General features: G+C 34.8%; 1 protein-coding gene across 1 annotated transcript in view; it reads right to left on the minus strand.

The window, feature by feature from the left end:
- Positions 1-9,240: 9,240 nt before the first annotated feature.
- Positions 9,241-19,831, minus strand: part of EXOC5 (exocyst complex component 5) — a 63,841-nt gene continuing 53,250 nt past the window's right edge. The window contains exons 16-18 of the mRNA XM_030811071.1: positions 15,353-15,461; positions 14,964-15,179; positions 9,241-14,200 (exon numbers count right to left, since the gene is read on the minus strand). Of these exons, the coding sequence (XP_030666931.1) occupies positions 14,012-14,200; positions 14,964-15,179; positions 15,353-15,461 (514 nt within the window). The 3' untranslated portion in view covers positions 9,241-14,011. The remainder of the gene's footprint in view (positions 14,201-14,963; positions 15,180-15,352; positions 15,462-19,831) is intronic.

Here is a 19,831-nt window from a genome sequence, read left to right on the forward strand (position 1 = left end):
TATTAACTACTAAAACCTTAGGTTTAGGGGGAATTCAAGGTGTTGGACTGGAGTTGTTACCGTTTTAATATTTGTTTAAAAACTGACCTTTTATAGCCCAAGCCAATAAAGCAGGAATACACTACACTATCTATTTCTGGTTATACTATACTGCATATTTCTATAATGTTTGGAGTATTTATAGCATGTATAATGAAAGGATAACAGGAAAAATATATTATTAATATAAAAATATCATATATACATGTGTTTTAATCCATCTACAGGAATTACAATAGTTTTTATGTTTGGAGGTCAAATTATGTTAATTATTAACAAGCAGTACAAGCTATAAGTGGTATTATTTCCAGAAAGTTCTAGAAAATGTGCCTTTAGGTTCTATAGTATTTTTTACAGCACCATTAATGGCTATGAATAAAAAACTGAAGTAGTTATGTTTCAGTTACTTTTTAAAAATAACCCTTTTATTAGAATGTAACTTAATAAGTGAACAAATTGTAAATGTATTGTCAATGAATTATTACCAAGTGAACACACTCATGTAACTCTGCTCAGATCAACAAATAAAATATCCTAGAAGCTACCATCTTGCCCTCCTCAGACACCATCCTTCTCTTCAAAGGAAAGAGTGGAATTGCTGGGTATGCATATGCAGTAGAAACAAACATATCTATCTATTCTCACCAGAAACATATATATGAGTTCCACTTGCTTCACATTTACAAACACATGGAATTGTTAGGGCTTCTTATTTTTTGCCATCCTGGGGATGTGTAATGGCATCTCATTGTGGTTTTAATTTGTAATTCTCTGGTGACCAGTGAGGTTGAGGACCTTTTCATACGTCCTTTGGGCATTGGATATTCTCTTTTGTGGTTCAAGTCTCAAACGTTTTGCCCATTTTTCTATTGGACTGTATTTTTCTTAATGACATATACATTTTTCATGTTTTGGATATGAATCTTTTGGCAACTATATTTTATATTGCAAATATTTGTTTTGCCTTTCAATTGTTAAACTCCCATCAACAAAACTTTTCAAGAATCTTTATATCTCTAAATCCAGTTCCCCAACCTCTTGGCCCCAAAGATTCAGAGGCTCTTTTGCTCCCACTTCTTCACTCTTAATTCCAAAGTCTATTCATTTTCTGCCTTTGGATAACTGGGAGTGGGAATATTTTTTTCCTTCCAGATGAAAGCTTCTGTCCCACCCACCCAGAGGGGGATCTGATTCCCACAGTCCAAATGGTAAAATTCTACCATAGTAGAAGGGATTTCTCAAAGCCCAGATGAGTCCACAAATTGATTTAAGCAGAAGTTCCTAATTTTAGTTTTGGTGTTTTTGTTACCTATAAAGATATCTTTGTTTACACCATCATGAAGATATTTGCCTATGTCATCTTCTAGAAGCTTTATTGTTTCATCTTGCACATTTAAGTGCATTATTCACCTAGAATTTATTTTTGTGTGTGCTATTAAGACGGGTCAAGATCTAGAGTGAGAGACAGTAGACCATTTTTTAAAAACTGCCTCTCCCCCACTACTCTGCAGTGCCAATTATGTCATAAATCAATTATCTGTGCATTTGTCAGTCTATTTCTGGACTTCCTATTTTGCTCTATAGTTTTATTTATTTTTCCTTGGCCAACATCAAATTGTTTTAATTATTGTAACTTTAAAATAAGTTTTGGTATCCAATGGCTATTATTGGACCTTTGCATTTTCATATGAATTTTAGAATCAGCTTGTCAATTCCCATGACAAACCTGCTGATTTTAATTAGGATTTTATTAAATGTATGGGTCACTTGGTGGAGAACTTGTTTATAATATTGAGTCTTTCAATTCATGAATATGGCCTTTCACTCCCTTAATTTCTCTCAACGATATTTTATAGTTTTTCACAAGCCTATATATTTGATGTTTTGGTGCTTTTGTAATTGGCATTTTTTAAATTTTATTTTCAAATTGTTTATTGCTGGTAAAAAGAAATAATTAGTTTCTTGTATATTGATTCTCTATCCAGCAACCTTGCTAAATTCATTTAATAGTTTACCTTATATGAACTTTCTATGTACACAATCATACCTGCAAATAACGAGTTTTACTTCTTACTTTCTGTCTTATTGCATTGGTGAGGATCTCCAGCACATTGCTAAGCAAAAGTGATAGCAAGGATCCTTGCTTCATTACTGACTTCTGGAAGAAAGCTTTCAATATTTCACCATTATAATAATGCTTGCCATATATTTTTTGCAGATACTTTGGCATATTAAGGAAATTCCTTTTAATTCCTTTTAATTTGCTATGTTTCTTTAAAATAATAAATGGATACTGAACTTCACTACCTGTTCTTTTCCTGCTTCTATTGAGATGATTTTTTCCTAATTCTTTAAATATGGTAAATTTCATTGACTTTCAAGTATCTAATCAACCTACTTTTGAAATAAGTCTGATATGGTTGTATATTGTCCATTTTATATACTACTGGGTTTGGGTTGCTAATATTTTGTTCAGGATGTTTGCATCTATGTTCACGAGAGAGACTGTTCTGTAATTTTCATTTCTTGTAATGTCTTTGTTAATTTTTCACATCAAGGTTATGCTGGTTTCATAAAATGTATTGGGATATTCTCTCTCCTTTACTACTTTCTGAAAGAGTTTAACAATGTTGGTATTATTTTTCCCTTTAATGTTTGGAGGAATTTATCAGGAAAGTCATTGGAGCCTAAGTTTTCTTCATAGGAAAGTCTTTAATTGTGGATTCACTATTTTTGACACAGACTGTTAATATTTTCTATTTTTATCTTATATCAATGTTGGTAAATTAAACCTCTTTTTGAAATAAAATAACCACTTAATCTATTATTTATGTTTGTTGGCAAGAGTTGGTGATAACCTTTTTTTTTTTTTAATATCTGTAGAACAAATGGAAGTTTCCCTTCTTATTCCTGATGTTGGTTGTGCTTTCTTTTTTTTCTTGGTCAGTCTTGCCAGAGGTTTATCAGTTTTATTAGTCTTCACCAAAATAATAATAATAAGCTTTGGTTTCTCCTATTTGTTTTTATTTGTTTATATTTTATATGTTTATATTTTATTTTGTTGTTTCCTTCCTTCTTTCCTTCCTTAATGTTTAACTTGAAAGTTTAATTTTGAAGTGGATATTTAAATAATTGCTTTCAGCTTTCCTTTTTTCCTAATATATGCATTTTGCATCCCACAAGTTTTGATAAATTGCATTTTATAACTCAGTTCAAATATTTTTAAATTTCCATTGTAATTTCTTCACTCCTAGGTTAAAATTGCATTAATTCCCTAGTGTATAAAAAACTTCAGTAAGCTTTTTGTTATTTTTGGCTTAATTCCACTGCAGTCACTGGAATACTCTGAATAATTTCAAATTTTTAAAAACTGTTAGGACACTATGGTCCAGCACATAATTTTGTAAATTTCCACGTACACTTGAAATGAATGTGTATTCTGTGGATATGTGTGACATTTTTAGTTTTATATAATCCCTTTCATAGAAAAATAAAAAATTAAAATCTAAACAGGTTTCTGTTTACTAACAAAAGTTATGCATTAGAATTAAAATATTGACTAAATTTATTTTCAGAATTTTAATGAAGTTTGTATCTATAATTTTTTAGCTATTAAAATATTCAACATTCTGTAAATGCTCTTTTGGTCAAAGCCACTAGTAATCACACTAAAAATTATTTCATTTTGTTGTATTAATATAATTCTTAAAGTAGAACAGAAACCACATGCAATGTAAGAATGACAATGTGAGATATTTTCCAACTAGATCTGAAAATAAAATTACCTCCAGAGTAATCTGGTAATCCTTTGGCTAACTAGCAGCCTGCTTTAAATAACCTGATTATGTTAAACCTCTAAATGAATTTTTTTTTTTTTTTTTTTTTTTAGACAGAGTCTTGCTCTGTTGCCCAGGCTGGAGTGCAGTGGCATGATCTTGCCTCACTCCAACCTCTACCTCCCAGATTCAAGTGATTTTCCTGCCTCAGCCTCCGGAGTAGCTGGGATTACAAGTGCCCACCACCATGCCCGGCTAATTTTTGTATTTTTAGTAGAGGTGGGGTTACACCATCTTGGCCAGGCTGGTCTTGAACTCCTGACCCGCCTCGGCCTCCCGAAGTGCTGGGATTACGGGCGTGATAAATGATTTTTTTTTAAGTGTACTTTCAAAACACCTATCTGAAATCCATGAAGTCAAAGGAAATGAGTTTGTGGTATATCCATAATGTGTAATCACACTTTCCACATAATATTGCCAAGGAGTCATTTTGTTGACCTCAGATAAACATGCAACCTATGGGATTATAGTCAAAATACAATGGTTGATAATTGTGTTCTAGATCTGTAGGGTCTCAAGGTCTGCAGTAACTTCCTGGAAGAGACTACTTGATGTCCTAAGTGATAAAGTGGAAGATTCTGGGTTAGAATTTGAATCAGAATGTAAAGCATTCCTAGCATGTGAACAATCCAACCAGAGAAAATCATATTTAGACCTTCCAATGTACACTCTCTAAAAGGATTGACATCAAAAAAGGCAACCAGTGTTATTCCATTTGAATCTACCCATTACGTTCGAGCACTAAAATGCTGGAAAGCTTCTTTTTTTTTTTTTTTTTTGCTTTAAGTAAAAAACAATTCAAACAATTATATATAAAAATCAAATTATATACCATTAAAATTTCAAAATCATTCTCCTTTGTTTCAAAGCCATAGATGGAGTTTTTTTTCTCCTGCCACAACTAGCAGATTATGAAGTTTAAATTTTTTGCATGACCTGAACCAAGTTCTGGCAAAAGAGATGTTCTTTCAGTAGTCAGTGACATTCCTCCTAGACCTACTTTTCCTAATGTATATATTTGAAGTCCATACTGTTGGTATTCACCAAGATATGTAAACTAAGAATCTCAGAATCATCTTTGATTCCTTTTCTTGCTTACCCCCCACATCTAATAAAGCAACAATTAATAAGTCCTATTGGTTTAATCTTCCAAATATTCCCTGAATCTATCACCTTCTCTTCATTCCTGTGCTACTCCCCTAGTTCAGGCTTTCACCAGATTAATGCAGTAGCCTAGTTTCTGCCCTCTTCTCTCCTGTAGTCCACTGCATACATTCTGACCAGTTATCTTTTTCTAAAACACAGAATTGTTCATGTCATTCACTTACTTTTCAATGGTTTTCTGGTTTTATGATGAAGCCTAAATTAATTGGGATACCATTTTAAAGACTTTGTTTTTGAGACTGAGTCTTGCTCTGTCACCCAGGCTGGAGTGCAATGGCACAATCTCGGCTCACTGCAACCTCCGCCTCCTGGGTTCAAGCGATTCTTCCGCCTCAGCCTCCCGAGTAGCTGGCATTACAGGCACCCGCCATTTGTATTTTTGTAGAGACGGGGTTTCACCATGTTGGCCAGGCTGGTCTCGAACTCCTGACCTCAGGTGATCCACCCGCCTTGGCCTCCCAAAGTGCTCAGATTATAGGCATGAGAGACTGCGCCCGGCCTAAAGACTCTAAATAAGCTAACCCCAATCCAAATATTCGTTTTAACTTGCCCTTTTTGATGGACCCCACACATTGAGCTCTACTCACACTGCAGTTTTTCCATTCAGTGATATACCAGTGACTCATGCCTCTACACCTTGCAAGTATAAGTTACTTCTGCCTAGAATTCCCCTTCTCCTCCACCACTGATGAAATGCTACTTGCCTTTTTAAAGCACAGCTGAAATGTGACCTCTTTTGTGAAATCTTCTTAGAGGTAACAGAGCAAAGTGGTTAAAACATGGGCTATAGAAGCCTAAGGACATAAGTTTGAATTCTGACTCTATTACTTTTTAGATATATAATTTTGGTGAAGTTATTTAACTTCTGTGCCTCTATTTGACTATTTCATATTAAGTTTATTGTAGTATCTATTATAATAGATCCAGCCCAGAGACTCCTTTCTCACATGAAGTCTATCTTTCTTAGCATATATATTTTTCAATGGCCTACAAAAACAACAATTGTATGATCATTTTTCCTTTGAACTTTATTAGTAAAAAATCCTATTGGTATTCACTGCTTAATGGTCAGGTTTCCATTCATACAGTTTCTCTGATGAACTCTTATTAAATAGCAATTACAGCAGCAAGGAGATTATGTAATAGAAAAACATATGGTAAGCATTTCAAATTTAATTCTTTCAAAATGTAAGTTCTGTGTCTTGGGCATAACACTTTACCCCCTCCTCAATTCAGCTTTACTAATTTGCTCACTACATTAAAAAAAAAAAAAAAGAAAAGAAACTTCCGCCAAAAATATAGTTGTTTCTGAGTGATAAAATTGTAATTTTTTAATTTAATATTTTAAAATTTTTGCATGATTACTGCAATGACCATTCTTATTCCCTCGATTTGGTCCTAAAGCCAAAACTTCAAGAGCTATGTGAGACGAGGATGGTCTCCTGAGAGAGGGGAAGCTCACTATGGGGTATGGAAGCTCAAGTGAGGTGAGGAAGATGTTGCAGAGGGGAGCATGTGTGTGGGTGTATATTTAAAATATGCATGTGTGTGTGCGTGTGTGTGTTAAAGCCCCCTAGCATTATCTATTGAGAAAGAGTAGGGTGAAACATCTCAATAATAATAAGCATATCTCATGCACAAATCTTGATTTCTAACTGCCAATTTCACTAAAAAGTGGAGGAATGGCTGATTCCAGAGCTGGGGCAAGGCAAGTACAAGATGAACTTGGAAAATCCTGTTGTGCCCAGAAGAAAGTGCTCTAAAAATGATGGGAACATGCCAAAATGACAGGAGACAACCTGAAGAAGCTCCTTCTGACCAAATTTGTGATAATTTGAGATTTGGTAAAATGACAGATTATAATCAGTTGAACAGAAAACTATAAATACATAGTGATATCAAGAGAATCCTGATTAGAAGGATACATATATAGATATACACACACACATATGCATATATATATACACATACCACACACACATACATATACATATATATAAAGGATGGCTGGTTAAGGTGGCTCACACCTGTAATCCCAGGACTTTGGGAGGTTAAGATGGGCGGATCACTTAAGGCTAGGAGTTCGACACCAACCTGACCAACACAGCAAAACCCCATTTCTACTACAAATACAAAAATTGGCCAGGCATGGTGGCATGCGCCTGTAGTCCTAGCACTTGGGAGGCTGAGGTGGGAGAATCGCTTGAACTCAGGAGGCAGAGGTTGCAGTGAGCTGAGATAGTGCCACTGCACTCCAGCTTGGGCAACTGAGCGAGACTCTGTCTCCAAATAAATAAATAAGGGGGAATCTATATATGTCTGTATCTATTAATATATCTATATCTACCTCCAAAATATTTACAAAGGGAAAAGTAATAGTTTTAAAGTGGAGAAGCCTGATAAATAGTACCTGAAGAAAGTGATAAAAATGAACATCATCAGAAATGGGGCACATTGAAATTGTGTACTATGTGACAGGATGCAACAATAACACAGAGTTGCATCTGTGGTACTCCTGCCAAAAAGCACAACCAGAATCTAATTACGGGGAAACGGAAATCCAAATGCAGGAGTATTTTACAAAGCAACTTCCCTATAATCTATAAAAATGTCCAGAGTCACAAAAGTAAAGGAAAGACTGTGGAATTGTGTCAGAAAGAATGAGACTGGAGACACTACAACCTAAAGCAACACATGATTTTGAACTGAGATCCTTAAAAGGAATTAGGACAGCTAGTAAAACGTTTGGGGTCTGATTAGATAGTAGTAATATGTCAATGTTAACTTCCCAATTGTCATGTATTGTAGTTATACTGAAGCATTCTTTCTTCTTGGAAATACAAAAGTATTGGAGGGTGGTGCAGCATCATGACAGCGACTTATTCTCAAAAGGGAAAAATTTTATTTGTACAGTATTTACAACCCTTCTGTTAAGTCTCAGATTGTTTCAAAAATTTTTTTTAAAAAAGCAGAATGCAGAACACTAATCAGTAGATTCTTATTAGAGTTGATAAAGAAATTCAAAGTGATATATAACTAAGAAAACATAATTTTAATCATGGTAAACTTTGTTCAATTCCTGTGTCCACTGTGCACATGTTCTTCAAAACTGTTTTGGTTTTGTTATTAATTTCCTTTGAAATTTTTCTCATGCATGACTTTCAGAATCCTGTTTACACACATGCACACACACATAATTAAGATAGCAAAATGTTCATAGATGCTGTAAAGTTACGTGAATTCTATTTTTAAAATAAAAAAATGTACATGTTACTATAAAAATAACTTCTCCCCCTTGTGGCAAAAATTGAAAATACATTCTACTGGAGAACTGTAATAGGCACTTAGGTATTATTCCTTATAAAATATTTTCACATAACTTCATGTGAATCCCCCATGTTATCCTCTAAATGGTACACAGTATTTACAAACAATATACTTAGAGGTAGCTTCAAAGTTTTCTTTACATCCAGCATTGTCCAGGCTCTATTTGGATATTTTCTATAGCAAAAAGCTAAGGGTTATTTATTTTTCTAAAAACAGGGACTCACTATGTTGCCCAGGGTGGTCTTGAATTCCTAGGTTCAAGTGTTCTTCCCACCTCAGCCTCCCAAGTAGCTGGGAAGCTGCAGACTTGATAAAAGTGCTACAATAAAAGGCCAGAGTTGAAAGGAACCAGTTACAGTATAAAGATCAAAATGATAGGCAGGCAAAGAGGGATGGCCTCACTTAAAGGCATCTACCAATTTAAGATTACAGGGCATCAGGAAGGCTTCTCACCTCTCAAAATTTAATCTCAAAACTCTGGAAGTCCACCATTGGAGACTAATTCCTTTGTTAGTTCTATCCAATCTTCATTTAGTTTATTAACACAAAGATAACTGGAAGGGATACGACACTTTCTTCATTTAAGATTCCCAATGGTGAAAACAAAGAAAGTCACTCATCTGAGCTATAAATGAAACTTAGCTTTCTTATTCCAGGTTCCTACTTCCTTTCTTAACCCTCCATATTTCCTCCTATTAAGTCACTAGGCACTTATAATTCTACGTTTTACTGACCTTTCACTGATTATAAAGTAATTTAAGTGATTTTTGAAAGTAAACTTAATTCCAGTTTCAGACTTTTAAATTAAAAGTGGCTCAGTTGGATACTGTCTCTTAAACACAGTAATATAAATATTAGTATCTTGGCTAAAATGAATTATTGACAATTTTAATACATGTTGCACAGTACATATTAATATAGAAAAATACATGTTATCAGCAGCATAATGTTGACCATGTTCTAATCCATTCCACCTGCTCAAATATTAGTGCAAATAATTATATATTTGTAATGCATCACTGCTGTCTAGCAAAATCTATGCCTTCTGAATAAATGACTTTCCTCTGAGGTTGATTGCTATTTGAAGTATGATGTGATATATTCCTATTTAAACTGGCTCTGTATGGTGAGGAAGACTGCAACCTTCTAAACCACTTAGAAAATGGGTGAGTGTGTTTAATTACTCACCTTTCCCCCCAAAAGTAGGTATTTAATCACAAAACAAAGGTTAATGGTACCTATCAAATAATAATGATAAAATACATCGGGTCTAGTTCAAAAATAGGAATTTTGTTAAGCTCAGGGGTAGCCTAGCTGCTCTAATTTGGCAATTAAAATTTCTATTCTCTAAATGTCAGGTTTCTGTCCCCTATACATTTGAACAGTTGTTTCCTCCCTAAATTTGTAAAGAGAAATGATTGATCAGTGGTAGAAATAAGAGTTATGACAGCTTCTAAAACCCTTAACATGCAATTCTGATTACATCAAAATGACTATCTACTGTTAATATACTAAATATTTTGCCTTACACTTTCACTCCAGCATTAGTCATTTAAAAACTACCAATGTACTAAATAGTTAACACAGTTTGCAAGCCTATGACATTTAAAATAGTTTTGAACATAAAAACACTGATTTCTTCATATCTTCCAAGGCAGAGTTGTCATTTACTTCCGTGTCACAAAATATAGTACAAAATATTTGGTCTCTTTCTATTGTGAAAATTATCAAGCTGGAAAAGTATATAAAATAATACCAATAAAGATTTGTGATAGGCATATTTCTATAGGTACAAACTTAATATTAAAGTTTCAGGACAACTTATAAAATTTTAAAAATCAAATTTAAAAAGTATGACCATACATTGAACATATTAAGAAAAACACAACAGTAAATTAGATATTGACTCTGTATGCCAACTTTGTAATATAAATGCTACAGTAAGACTCATATTGGAAGAAACGATTAAGCAAAACTAATGAACCTATCAAACTAAAGGATCTATTTAATGTTATGTAAGGAGAATAGCATATAGAACCTAAAAGTGAGTGAGAAAAGATTTAGGTTTCAATCTGAGCATTTTACTAGCTGTAGACCTTGACTGGTCTACTTACCTTTCTATGCATTTGGTTTTTCATCTGTCAAATGGAAATAATAGTACCCAAATCCTAGGGTTGCTCTAGAATCAAATAATATATGCAAACGACTTATTAGCACAGTGTGTGAGACTTAAATCAATACATGTAACTATAATTATCTTTATTACGCAGTAAAATTTTTTAAATTGCTAACTTTTAACTTTATGTAGAATTATTCACTCTAACAATATGAACTGATCTTTTCTTCTAAAGTACATAATAATGTATTACAGGATAGATCAGAGAGAAATAATACAGAAACTGAATATAGTTAAACTAATTGAATGAAAGCACAAAATGCTTTGTATGTAAAATTCAACAACATATGGGTAATGTGTAAAATATTTTTGCATTAAAAAAAGTTTATCTCCCAGATGTGAGCTTTGTTAGTCACCAACAAATTATGTACTGACTGAACTGCTGTCCCTCAAATACAGTTCAAGCATGCCTTAGCCAGTACCTTAGGAACTTGACCACTTTAAGGGGTTTTGTGGCATTTCAAAAATCAAAATCTCTTTATCCAGATCCTTGTAAATATTCACCATCATAGGTAAGAAAAATGCATTTTAGGGAGGCAGTGAATTCTCCACCTGGAATCAATCTACTGATCGATAATTAAATTATTTCACTGTGAACCCGAAGGCTACTATTTAGAAAGCAAAATATTTAGAAGTGAAAGAGGGCGAAAAAAAGAATGATGTAATATAAATTAACCTAATTTAAATTAGATTTTAATTTAACCTACTTTGACAGTTCTCTTTAAAACAAGGAAGATCCTAAGGACTTGCAACTATGGCAATCCTCAAAATGGGACCAAAAATTGTCTTGGAATGGTCAGGTGGTCATCCGTCTAAAGATCCATCCAGCTACTATTTAATAATTCTTCATAAGGACACTTCACCTACTCCGGTTGACTGTCATTTTCAACATCATAATTTACATAAGGTAGGCTTCCTTTATTAAACTTGTATTCTGTATTTCAGAAATTTCTCAATTTTAGAAAAACAATGTGCAGTGTGTTGAGTGTATTTTCAACTTCATTCAATGCATTACTAATATTGCATATTAGCTCATATGGTATTGTGTAATACTGCAAAGACTGTACTTAGGTAAATGTTGGTTAAAGTTACCAATTATACAAAGCTCCATTCTCTACCTAAAATTTTACCATGTGCAACATGAAAAACATTTTACTTATTGATCATCTCTTCTGAGCCATACATTTTGGGTAAAATTTTGTGATGGCTATAAATATGAAAACACTTAAAAAATCAGAAAAGAATGCATACTGCTTTACATGACACATTTTTTTTTTTCCCTTAGAGAAAGACCATCTGTTTAGGATAAATTTCTAGTCTTGTTTATATAGTCAAGTATTTTTTGCTAAAAAAGACAGTGAGAAGACCTGTGCTGTGAAAAATTTTAAAAATCTCCAATTTAAAAAAAAAATCATTTATAAAATTCAGGATGGATGGCTCTAAAATATAAAAAGAGTGAAATAAAAAAACAACTGCAGGGAATTTGTTTATTGAGCATTAATGTTAACACTTCTAAATTAAGTATTCACTTATGAATTTTGTCACTGTCCTATCAACGGACATAATAGAAAATATTGCACAGAACTCAAGCATGAAAATAATTAACAAAATAACTAAGCAACAAGTATATGCTTTACATTTTAAAAATTAATCCAAACAAAATAATTTGAAGCACTTCTCTGATTTGGAAGTCTTAAAATGTTATCTCATGTTTTATTTGAGATTTTTTTTCGTTTTTTCTTTTTTACAAATTGACACTGTACAAAGAGCTTAAATGGCCAGTAAAACTACTGCCTTAAAATTGTTGGCTTTAAGTAACAGAGGTAAAATTTGAATTCACATCAGAGCTTTCTAAAATGGCAACAGTACAAGCATATGACCTTCTCTAGTAACCAAAACCTGTTCTGGCTCTCCCTTGGCTAGAAAACAAGACAGTCTTCTAAAGCTGCCATAATGTCCTAAAATGCTTTGAAAGAGGTCGGTATACTTCATTCCCTTGCTTACCTTGGTAGCACTGGACTAAACAGAAAATGAAGAAAATTCAGTCAATAGTAACTTAAACAGTACTAAGTTAGCTCTGGACTTAGAAGGTTTGGTAAAGTTGATGACATTCAGAATAAGGTTCTCAGAAGAAAAGCAGTTTTCCACAAATAACGCTAAAAAACCTATATTAAAGAAAAAACGCCAAGAGTGAATTGAATACTTATCTGTTCCTAGAAGACTATGAACAACACAATGGGAGCTGAAACACTACATATAATCTAGAATGCATTCTCCCAGAGCAAGTTGATAAGGTTTATAGAATACTAATGGCCTTTCTAAATTTTCACTTGATGTTTAAAATTTTATAACTGATTTATTATGTCATCAAATTAAGCCAATTCCATTAAGTACATCCAAGTAGGAATAACTTCAGAAATGCTTTGAAAAAGGACAATGACAGACCTATAGACATGAAAAGCAACCAGTCTTTGCAAAGCTCATCTCCAAATCTATCAATTCTCAATTCCTCTTAAAATAAAAGACTAACCACATGTTCAGCCATTCCATCTAATTCAAGTTTAGCATTACAACAGAAATCTTAAAGGGCTTCATTGTTGCTAAACACTGTCAATATTTCTTATATGCACCATTTAGACTATACCTCACTTTTTTTTTACTTCCCTTATAATATTAAAATAATGAATAAATATGGTCCTTTAGTTAAGGTCCTCCACCTTAAGTGGAATATAAAATAAGGTAGTTTTATTAATTTCTTAGTAGAATTGGCTTAAAATCTATTTACCAAATAAGAAATAGTAAACTTTTAAGTTTTACCCAGAAAGCAGAAGTATTCTGATCCACTCCTAATGTCTATATAAAATATTTCATCATTTTAGTTCAGTTTATGACATTTTTTAGACTAGATTAATGTACCTCAGAAAAAAATCCAAACTACAGAAAGTATGCTTGTTAACCTTTCGAAAGAGGCAAAAAAATTATTTACGAAAACCTAAAATAATTTGATTAACAATGGATGCTGAAAAGGTCATTAAAAACTGAGGAATAACAAATGTAGTTTTCCTGTATTTCACCTATTATTAATGGAAAACAGAATGGCAAAATTTCTAAATGGAATATGTTAAAAGTACAAGAACCGAAAACACTGGTAACATTCCCTTTGCCTTCTGACAGCAACATTTTCTAGGATGAAAACAGCGACACGTAGTTTTAGAGAATCTGAAATTTCTACATTCAAGAATGGAATTAAAATTCAATGTAAGGGGAAAAAAGCAAAATATAGCTAGTGGTATCCAAACTTTAAATAAAACCTCAAAGGTAAGTATGGCTGCTGTTTTGTTCCAGTCATTGTTTCACAAAATGTTGGCTGTGTCATAAGGTATCTCCTGTGCTATCAACCGAGGCCTGCTGAAGTACAAGACATTCCTCTGTAAAGGAACTGACATTGAATTCCTTTGTAAATTCAATCTCAGCTGAAGTGTCGAGCAAGGCGGGCAGATCTATAATCAGCACGAAGTTGTACGAAGGAGTGAAGTATATTCTTGTCCAAATTAGCAAGTTGTTCTCCTGAGCAGACTTGCTTTAAATTATCTGGGGCAACTACCAGAAGATTGCAAAGAGCATGCAGAGTATCAAAAAGATGTAATACCATTGGAATCTGAATTGAGAGAAGAAAAAAGTAACATTGAAACAAAACAATTTCCAGTTTTACAATTAGCTTGTAACTTTTTACATACTGTCAGGTGGGACTTACTAGTGTGGGTGAAGTTCAACGTATTAGAATTTTTTAAAGATCACAAAGCATTAAAACTTAAAGATTTCAATAGTTAAATAAACTTGCTATAATATTTCAAAAAGATTCATGTGTCAATTCTCAATAATAACAATCATATATACTTCAGTGGACTACAACTAGTTATTAATATACATTTTTCATAATTTAAATGTTACAGAAAAATTCAGAGGGACATAAATTAAGACAACATTATTTTCCTAACGTGACATATACAGCATTAGTCATGGATGTCAATAAGTCAAAGACTGTGGAACTGAAAATACACCATAAAGCAAAAATGGGTTTAATATTAAATATATGGGCCAGGTGTGGTGGCTCATTCCTGCAAACCCAGCACTTTTGGAGGCTGAGGCAGCAGATCACTTGAGCCCAGGAATAAGAGACCAGCCTGGGCAACATCGTGAAACTCTGTCTTTGGAAAAACAAAAATAAAAATTCAAAATTTAAAATTAAAAAAAAAAATGATTGGAACAACACTGTTTCAGGTAGAATGTGATAATCTATCTCACACAATATCAACAAAAGTTATAAACCTTTCACTAACTATAAGTAAATAGTGATTTTTAATGATCTGACTTATGCTCCTGGGCCTATCTGCAAGTTTGATGTTTTTGTGTATACATACCTTGAAGTCTTTGGCACACTTCCTATATTCGGCTACATCACAAATTGCCAACATGCCACCCATACAACTGTAGGAATATTGTTGAAGGTGCTCATAGATAAGTCGATGAAAACGTACTCCAAGTTCCATCAAAACTGTATCCACATTCTTCCCATCCATGGAATTTTTAATCTTCTCCACTTGTTTTCTTACATAAGCACAGACTTTTACACAGGCCTATAAAAGTTTTTCTACACTCATTACACAGGAATGTATATCAGCTTAGCTAAAGAGGAAATACATAGTTTCTCATTAATCTGTAAGTATAAATGGAAAAAAATCTAGGGCACAGTAGGATACACTAATGAAAATGTTAACAAAATATTAACACATTGAATCATTTTACTCACATTAGTATATTGAATCAAAACATTGTTTTCATCTTCTGGCTTAAAATCTGTTTTCTTCTGTTCTGCAGCCAAAATATGCTTCATCTGTCCAATCATACAATTTAATGTCCTAGAGAATTGAGAACACAACATTCTTTAACCCATCTAACTTACCTTATGTTTAATTATATTATTTATGCTAAATTAAATCAGTTATTTAATTTCCTATCTCCATAAAACTCTTTTACTATTGGTAAACTTTAGATATTAGAAAAAGTCAGCTCTAGGTCTTAATATGAAAGAGCTCTTGGTTTTATTATCTTTCTGCTCAAAACAGAGGGCAAAAATTCTTTGTGCAATACTCCAAGATTCAAAGATCTCAGAAGCCTGTCACTAATTTAATTCCTTAACAACTAAGGATTTTCAAAGGCAAAACCATATACAAGTTGAGTATCCCTTTCTCAAAATTCTTGGGAACAGAAGTGTTTTGGATTTTGAAATTTTTCAGATTTTGGAATATCTGTATATACATAATAAGGTATCTTGGGGATGGAACCCATTCTCAACACAAAATTCATCTATGTTTCATATATATCTTATATATGTAGACTGACAGTAATTTTATAAAGTATTTTAATAGTTTTGTACATGAAACATTTATGTTCACTGAGCCATCAGAAAGCAAAGATGTCACTATCTCAGACACCCATGTGGACAATCCGTGGCTGTCTGGCATTACCATCATTCCTGACTCTGAATTTATATGCTACCAATAAGCAATCATTTTCTTATACTTATTCACACATAAGTACTTAACAGTAAAAAAGATGACACGCCATTCATACAGAGAAAAAAATAACATATTTAAGGTAACCAAACAGCACAGTAACATCACCACAATACCTGTATTGCCTGTTAAACAACAACAAACAATGTAGCAGGTTTTCAGTCTCCACCTACAATGCCGTGCTTTCATGAAAAGGTTACTCTATCCTATGTTTTATTTTTTTAGGTGACAAGAAACATCAGAAGCAGTTGCGAGACCAGAAAGCAGGACCTCTTTGGATGAGGAGATATTCTGCTGGGTGGCTTCTTAAAAGTTTCCTCTGGAGTCATCTGCCTCATTAATAATGGTTTTTGTCTTAGAAGTCTCTGTTTGATTTTGTAAATGATATGACTTATTGTTCTATTATGAATGTACACTGCTGTACCTTTAATAAGTCCATTGCACATTTTCACCATGTAATCTACAGGCATTTTTTCTGCAGCATTAGCAACCTTACCTTGTCACTATTACCACAATCACCTTGATTTAGAACCATTTAGGCTATTTCACTACCAGTCCATGAATGAGCAACTGGAGTTTCACTGATGTTAAAAAATTCTTTGATATTCACTTCATCCAACTTACTGATGGACTCTAAACGTATTATTTTTTGTATATGTAAGAAGTCAGACATCATTTTTTTCTCACTTGAAATATGGAAATCTTCAAAGTCACCACCTTGTTCATCCTCCACTGAACACAGCTGAAGGCCAGAGGTTGTGCCAGGCATGCGTAACTGTCTTTAGTCACTGTGTTCCAAGCACTAGCAACAGCATATACAGCATCTTTCATGCTCAACTCATTTTGAAAACCTTCCATACTCCTGCCTCTGTTCACCGTTGCTAGTATGCTGTTCAAGAAAGTGTTCTGAGAGGCCGAGGTGGGAGGATCACTTGAGGGCGGGAGTTCGAGACCAGACTGGCCAACATGGTGAAAACCCGTCTCTACTAAAAATACAAAAATTAGCCAGGCGTGGTGGTGGGTGCCTGTAGTCCCAGCTACTCAGGAGGCTGAGGCAGAAGAACTGTTTGATCTGGGAAGATGAAGTTGCAGTGAGCTGAGATGGCGTCACTGCACTCTAGCCTGGGAAAGACTCTGTCTCCAAAAAAGAAAAGAAAGTTCTGAGACAGGGTCTCGCTCCATCACCAGGCTGGAATGCAGTGTGATGATTGCTCACTGTAGCCTGGACCTACCAGGCTCAAGTGATCCACCCAACTCAGCCTCCTGAGTAGCTGGGACTACAGGCACATGCCAACACCTAATTCTTAAATTTTTTTTTTGGTAGAGACAGGGTCTTACTATGTTGCCTTAGGCTGGTCCCAAACTCATGGGCTCAAGTGATCCTCCTGCCTCAGCCTCCCAAAGTGTTGGGGTTATAGGCCTGAGCCACCATGCCCACCCAAGAAAGTGTTTCTATATTTACTCTTCATTGATCTAAAGATACCTTGGTCAGAAGACTGAATAGTCACATTTGGGAAAAAGTATGACACGAACAGCTGTCAAGGAATAACAAAATCTTGTAGTTGTTATCCAGTCCAGCTTCCCTGCAGTATGTGTAAGCCACTAGTACAAAATGTTTGTAAAACTAATCAGAAAAGACATCCCTGGTTATCCATGCCTTTTTGTTAGCATAACAGTGTAACCAACAAGAAATTCACTCCTTGGAAACAATGAAGATGCAAGCTTTAGCTTATTACAGCAACCTTACACTTATACATGCCTGCTGCATTAGCACACCCCAGCACAGTTACTCTGTCCTTGGCGTCCTCAATTTCTGTAGGAGCCATCTTATCACCTGTATTGTCAGTGTCTTCTTGGGGCAGTAATGCCAAAATAGTGGTGTTTCATCAACATTATAGACTTATTCTCATACCAGATTTTCATCAGCAATAACCGTGGCAAACTCAGTAAGGAATTTCTCTGCTGCTTCATGACCAGCAGATGCTCTATCACAACAAACCTTTAAAAACGTAATGCCATGTCTGTTCTTAACTTCTGGCAAACGGCCCATTGAATAGCCATGATTGCCTTCAATTTTCAATTCATCATGATAGATCTTTGCTTGTTTCATGATCACCGTACCATTAAGTGGCAATGTATTCATTGCAATGCTGACAGATCCATTCTTTCAATACATAATCAAGATCTTCACTTTTAGATTTATGCAGTGTCTTTATATTTTTCATTAACTTCTGTTCATCACTTTCAGCACAGAGTTTCTCCTTCTGTTTCTTCAGGCAATATATGGTGGTCATTCCAATACCATACTCTTCTGTAAGACATTTCACACTTACACCGCCATCCTGTTTGTCCAACAGCTTTGATAAACATACGTGCTGCTAGGCATGGTGACTCACACTTGTAATCCCAGCACTTTGCGAGGCTGAAGTGAGAGGATCACTTGAGCCCAGGAGTTCAAGAATGGCCTGGGCAACATAATGAGACCCTATCTCTACATTAAAAAAAAAAAAATGGCTGAGTATGGTAGTGTGCATCTGTGGTCCTAGCTACTCAAGAGGCTGAGGTGGGAGGACAGTGTGAACCCAGGAATTCAAAGTTGCGGTGAGCTATGATTGTGCCACTGCACACCAGCCTGGGTGACAGAGCAAGACCATGTCTCTAAACAAATTATTTTTATTTTTATTTATTTATTTATCTTTTCAAGACAGAGTTCCGCTCTTGTTACCCAGTCTGGAGTACAGTGGCATGATCTTGGCTCACTGCAACCTCTGAATGCCAGGTTCAAGCAATTCTCCTGCCTCAGCCGCCCGAGTAGCTGGGATTACAGGCGCCTGCCACCATGCAGAACCAATTTTTGCATTTTTTAGTAGAGATGGGGTTTCACCATATTGGCCAGGCTGGTCTCAGTTCAAGACTGAGCCACTGTGCCTGGCCACAAAGAAAAAATTTTTTTTAAAGATAAACAGGCTGAGTGCAGTAGTTCACACCTGTAATCCCAGCACTTTGGAAGGCTGAGGCAGGTGGATCACTTGAGGCCAGGAGTTTGAGACCAGCCTGGCCAACATGGCAAAACGCTGTCTCCACTAAAAATACAAAAAATTAGCTGGGCACGGTGGCTCGCACCTGTAGTCCCAGCTACTTGGGAGGCTGAGGCAGGAGAATCGCTTGAACCCAGGAGGCAGGGGTTGAACAGAGCCAAGATCACGCCACTGCACTCCAGCCTGGGCAATAGAGCAAGACTCCACCTCAAAAAACAAAAACAAACAAAAAGATAAACATAAATGTTTCCTCTTTTTCTTATCACTGTTAACCACAGGGGTATCTGTAGGCCTTTTAAGATTCCATAACATCTTTATACCACAGAGCACAGAATAAGGAGAACAAAAAGCACACACAGTGAGTAATACACACAGGTCTTGGCTGCATGTGGGGCACTGTGAGCAACCTACCATTGGCATGTCCAGCCTACACACATGCCATTTTATTATTCTTTGTAGGCATGCTTGTTGTAGCGGGGGATTCGGACATGCACAGAAAGTATCACAGCTGAAGAGGATTGGGAGGATCTTTTTTCCCTTGGGGATACTCAAATAAACCGTGTGCTGTGCATCTGTATTTTGACTGTACCCTGTCACATGAGGTCAGGTGTAAAATTTTCTACTTGTAGGGTAATGTCAGCACTCAAAAAGTTTCAAGTTTCAAATTTTGAAGCA

The sequence above is a fragment of the Nomascus leucogenys genome, chromosome 1a (genome assembly GCF_006542625.1).
Source record: "Nomascus leucogenys isolate Asia chromosome 1a, Asia_NLE_v1, whole genome shotgun sequence".
Classification (NCBI taxonomy): domain Eukaryota; kingdom Metazoa; phylum Chordata; class Mammalia; order Primates; family Hylobatidae; genus Nomascus; species Nomascus leucogenys.